The sequence below is a fragment of the Pleurodeles waltl genome, chromosome 8, assembly GCF_031143425.1.
Source record: "Pleurodeles waltl isolate 20211129_DDA chromosome 8, aPleWal1.hap1.20221129, whole genome shotgun sequence".
Classification (NCBI taxonomy): domain Eukaryota; kingdom Metazoa; phylum Chordata; class Amphibia; order Caudata; family Salamandridae; genus Pleurodeles; species Pleurodeles waltl.
In genome coordinates, this window is record NC_090447.1 from 34,859,140 (window position 1) to 34,863,684 (window position 4,545).

The window sequence follows — 4,545 nt, forward strand, 5'->3', positions numbered from 1 at the left end:
TTCAGTCTGTGCTTCTTTCAAGGCTGCAGTAAGATAGGTTGCTGGTGAACGTGGTAGAGGTTTTGTCTCTGGTATTCATAGAAAAATACACATCCTTGCATAGGGACATTTTCTTAGAACATCAGCTGTTTTATTATATAAACACTTCCCTGTCCCTTACACGTTAGAGCAGTGGTCTTCAATCTGGGGGTCGCGACTCCCAGGGGGTCTGTGGAGTCCTGGAAAGGGGGTCGCACATTCCTCCAGCCGATCCTCAAAATGCCTCTGCTGAACTTTGAGTCTCCTGTGCTGTGAAAGCCACACAGACAGCTAAGGAGGCCTTCCCAGGGCATCTGCTTCCTGAATGAAATGCAAATGTGCTCTACGAGCTCATCTGCAAATGTAAAGGGTGCTTGGGAGCAGCTTTAAATGATCAAATCACTCAAAGCTTTGCAACGACAAATATTTATTCTTTTTGAGGGTAGTGCAAAGAGTTAACAACTGCGCTCTGAAGTGCGTGCTTTTAATTGTAATTGTTTTTCCACAGTGCTTACTTCACCTGAAGGTGTTGAAGGGACAGCTATTAAAAAAAAAAGGTATTGCATATGCTCTGATATTACTTAAATCTACATTTTGGAACCACAGTTTTATCTTAAACCTTTTTGTAGTGGCCTATCTTATACTGTGTGTAATGCAAGTATAAAATAATGCCTTACATATTCACAGTGCTTTCTGACACAGGCAGTGACCTCGTGACACTAAAAATACACAAGTCACTATTCTCACCTGCACTAACCAAGATTTAGTTCTGTTGCTCTCTGGTTATACGCAGACCTCTGCAGTGCATTAACTAATAGAGGTTTCATAGTGCATTTACCAATGAGTAACAACTTTCTTTTATTTATTTTTCATTTAAGCTAGCTGTTATTTTATATGTAGCTACGTGACAGTGAAAGACCTAAAAAAAACGTAGAGAATATTTGGGGTTTACTTATGAGACGCTTGCGCTGCTGGAGCATCACTTTTTTATACGCTCCAGCGGCGTAAGCCTCTCAATCATACCTATGAGGTGACGCAAAGCCTTCCTGAGTGGCTTTGAATGGCGTAGATATGGAGAAAGGCAAAGCAGCGCAAGCTGCTGCATTGCCTTACTTTGCATCGAGGAGGCGTTCCATGGGAGTAGTGGTGGGTGTTCCCATGCAACACACATGGATTTTGACGCTGCCCCAGATTTACAGAATCACGTAAACTGGAGCAGTGCCAAAACCTTACGCCTCCCCAGAGCAGGCATAATGAGGAGAATTGTTTTATTTCTCCTTGTTTTTTTCTCTTTCCATGTGTGTTGCATTCTGCCGAACATATAGAAAGCGGTACAATGCCTCTCTGGATTGTTTTTGTGCCGGAAGGTGCCCCTTCCTGCACAAATACAATCCTGCCTATATTGGCGCTAGGCAACAATTGCGCGCCAGCGCAGGGGGAAAGGACAGAAATGCACTGTATTTCATAAATACGATGCATTCCTGCCCTTATGTATTGGCGTGGGGGAGTGTAGCAAGAAGACTTGTGGCACTGTCCTATGCCAAATCCTCATAAATGAGTACCTTCATTTTTAGCCACACCCTTGACCATGCCCCCACACTCACTGACCTTTGGTTTGCTAAACACTGTTTAATATTATTTCCTCACAGTAAAAATGATTTGCTGTGGGAAATGGGGACGTTTATTATTGTTGTTGATGATGAGGAGTACCAGGTTCTAGAAATTTTTATCAGAAGGGGGTCCTTACACCTAAAATCTTTTAAGAGGGGGTCCCGGCATCAAAAAGTTTGAAGACCTCTGTGTTAGAGGGAGATTCCAGCCAGGGAACCATGACTGTATGCTGATTGCTGAATGCTTCGCTACAGCTGCTTATGCCGACTTCAGGCCTTTGCTCAGGTATGGGGGATGATGTCTTCCCAGGGGAACCTGCAGGGGAGAATTCGAGCTTAACATGCTGTGCTCTGTTATAGCCTAGGTAGGAATTAGTCTATTGACTTTAGTGACAATATGGTAGCGTTATTTCTATGCTTCACTCTCCTTGTCACAATTCTAATCTTGTCATTCTGTATCATCCTGGTTATTGCAGTACATGCTTTGCTATCTAAGATGCAGTTGCTTCATTAAAACCTTATTGAAACATACACTGCCTCTGTTTGTCATTGTGTATGTGAGACTACTGTAACTGAGAGAAACGGATGAGACCTTAGTAACCATGATTTCCCTGAGAAATCAATAGGCCGTCCCTCGGTATTGTGACCCCACCTAACCGCCATGGTTTTCGTGGCAATCTTACTGTCACGAAAACCATGGTGGTAGGCACTATCAGTGCCAGGGAATTTCTTCCCTGGTACTAATAGGGGTCTCCTCTGCCCCCCTCCCCCTCCCCAGAGTTCTCCCTCACCCTCTCTCCCCCGCCCTCCTGATCCCTCAACATACACACACCTACACACAGAGACATACACATGCATACACTCACGCATACCCACATTCACCCACGCATGCAAACATTCATACAAACACACACTGACATAAATCCTAGCACACACGCATTCACACAACACAACATACATGCACACTCACACCCATTCATGCACACACGCATTCCACACGCCTCACACCCACATGCACGCACACAAAAACAGTCACCCCCACCCCCACACAACAACCCCCTCCCCTGTACGAGCACCCAACTTACCTGCTTGCAGGAGGTCCTCCGGCAGGAGACGGGACGCGTCCACCAGCGGAACACTGCCAGGCCGTATGATGTGTCATGATACGGTCAGCGGCATTCTCCTGGCGTGGCGCTGCTGCTGGCAGCAGCGCCTCCTTACCGCCGTCCGCTGCTATGACTGTAGCTGGAATTCCACCAGCCTTCTGGCGGAATTCCAGCTACGGTCATAATATGGCAGACGGTAGGTAGCCACGGTGACGTCTTTTGGAGGCCGTCACCTTGGCGGTAGGCGGCATTTACCATCTAGGTCATAGTGAGGACCTATGTATCGAATGTATTTGGGGCATTGGATTTACAGAACCAATAACCTATAACCTCAATCGAAATTGCCCTTGGCTGATTTATAAACTAGCACACACTTTTTTGTTGTTCATACTAATTTATTATATATTTTTTTAATGTAGAGCAGAAATGTATGTACATTTATAAACAGTAAAGGAACATATGTTATCTTAATTTGAAATCAACAAAGACTGAAAGCCCTCTGTGCATTTCTTATTCTCTCCACAGATATTGACTTGCCTCAACTTAAATTATGATCTCTGTCAACACCACCTCCTCTGTTAAAGTTACACATTTTGAGATGATCTGCTTTCCAAGTTACCAGAGCTGGCAGCACTGGCTTTCTGTTCCTCTCGCTCTTCTTTTTATTTCAGCTGTTGTTGCCAATGTCACAATACTCACAGTCATACGAAGAGAGCAGCGTCTCCATGAACCTATGTACTATTTCATTGGCTTCCTAGGAGTCATAGATATAGTTCTCAGTACATGCACTGTACCCAAAACTTTGGGTATCCTTTACTTCAACTGGAAGGAAATTGAGGTGACTTCTTGCCTGATTCAGATGTACATGATTAATGGTTTCTTTGGATCCGAATCTGCTACATTCCTTGTAATGGCCTTTGACCGCTATGTAGCTATCTGCAACCCCCTGAGATATTCTTCAATGATTACTATCAGATTTTTTGCAAAAGCAATAGCGTTTATCTTGCTTAGGGACCTTCTGGTGAGTGTGCCATGCCCAGTGTTAGCTGCCCAACTTCCACATTGCTCTGCAAATATTATTGAGAATTGCATATGCACTGTTGTATCAGTGTCAGCCCTTGCTTGTGGTTACAGTAAAATCAATAAAGTCTACCAGCTGTACCTTGCTTTTATCGTCCTCGGAGGTGACCTCATCTTTATTTGCCTTTCTTATTGTTTGATACTCGGTGTCGTATTCAGGCTTCGGGCAAAAGGGGCCGCAGCAAAAGCCCTAAACACATGCACCCCCCACTTAATTTTGGTCTCTTTTTTTTATTCTCTACTTTTGGTTTTGATTTTCACAAACACAATGGAGAAGACAATCCCTCCAGATATTCCCATCTTGCTCAATGTCCTCCACATTGTGATCCCACCTTCCCTCAATCCAATTGTTTATGGCTTGAGGACCAAAGAGGTCAAACTGGGCATCCTGAAACTGATAGGGCTTGGAAACACAAATGCGCCATAAGAAGAAAAAGGAAATGCTAGTGGAGAAGCATTTCCAAGGAGCCCTGTGCTTCAGAAGAGGACATTCTAGAAATGCTAGGCAAAATACTTGTATGCTCCTGAAACATGAAGTGTAAATCTGCGCTCCCTTTTCTTGCCTTCATTTGCAGTTTTTTCGAATGAGTTTTTAATTCACTGACGCATTCCGTGTTCTTGGCCTCACTTTACCCCATTGTCTCTGTAACCCTTGTGTTTTCCCATCTAAAATTGTTTCTCTTTCACTTGTATTCAAATTCTATTCTCAACCAATGCACTCTCTCCAATCC

General features: G+C 44.1%; 1 protein-coding gene across 1 annotated transcript; it reads left to right on the plus strand.

Moving 5' to 3' along the window:
* Positions 1 to 3,273: 3,273 nt before the first annotated feature.
* Positions 3,274 to 4,241, plus strand: LOC138249352 (olfactory receptor 56A4-like). Its single transcript, XM_069203311.1, has one exon. It carries the CDS (start codon positions 3,285 to 3,287, stop codon positions 4,239 to 4,241), a length of 957 nt encoding a protein of 318 aa, XP_069059412.1. The 5' UTR covers positions 3,274 to 3,284.
* The last annotated feature ends 304 nt before the right edge of the window (positions 4,242 to 4,545 follow it).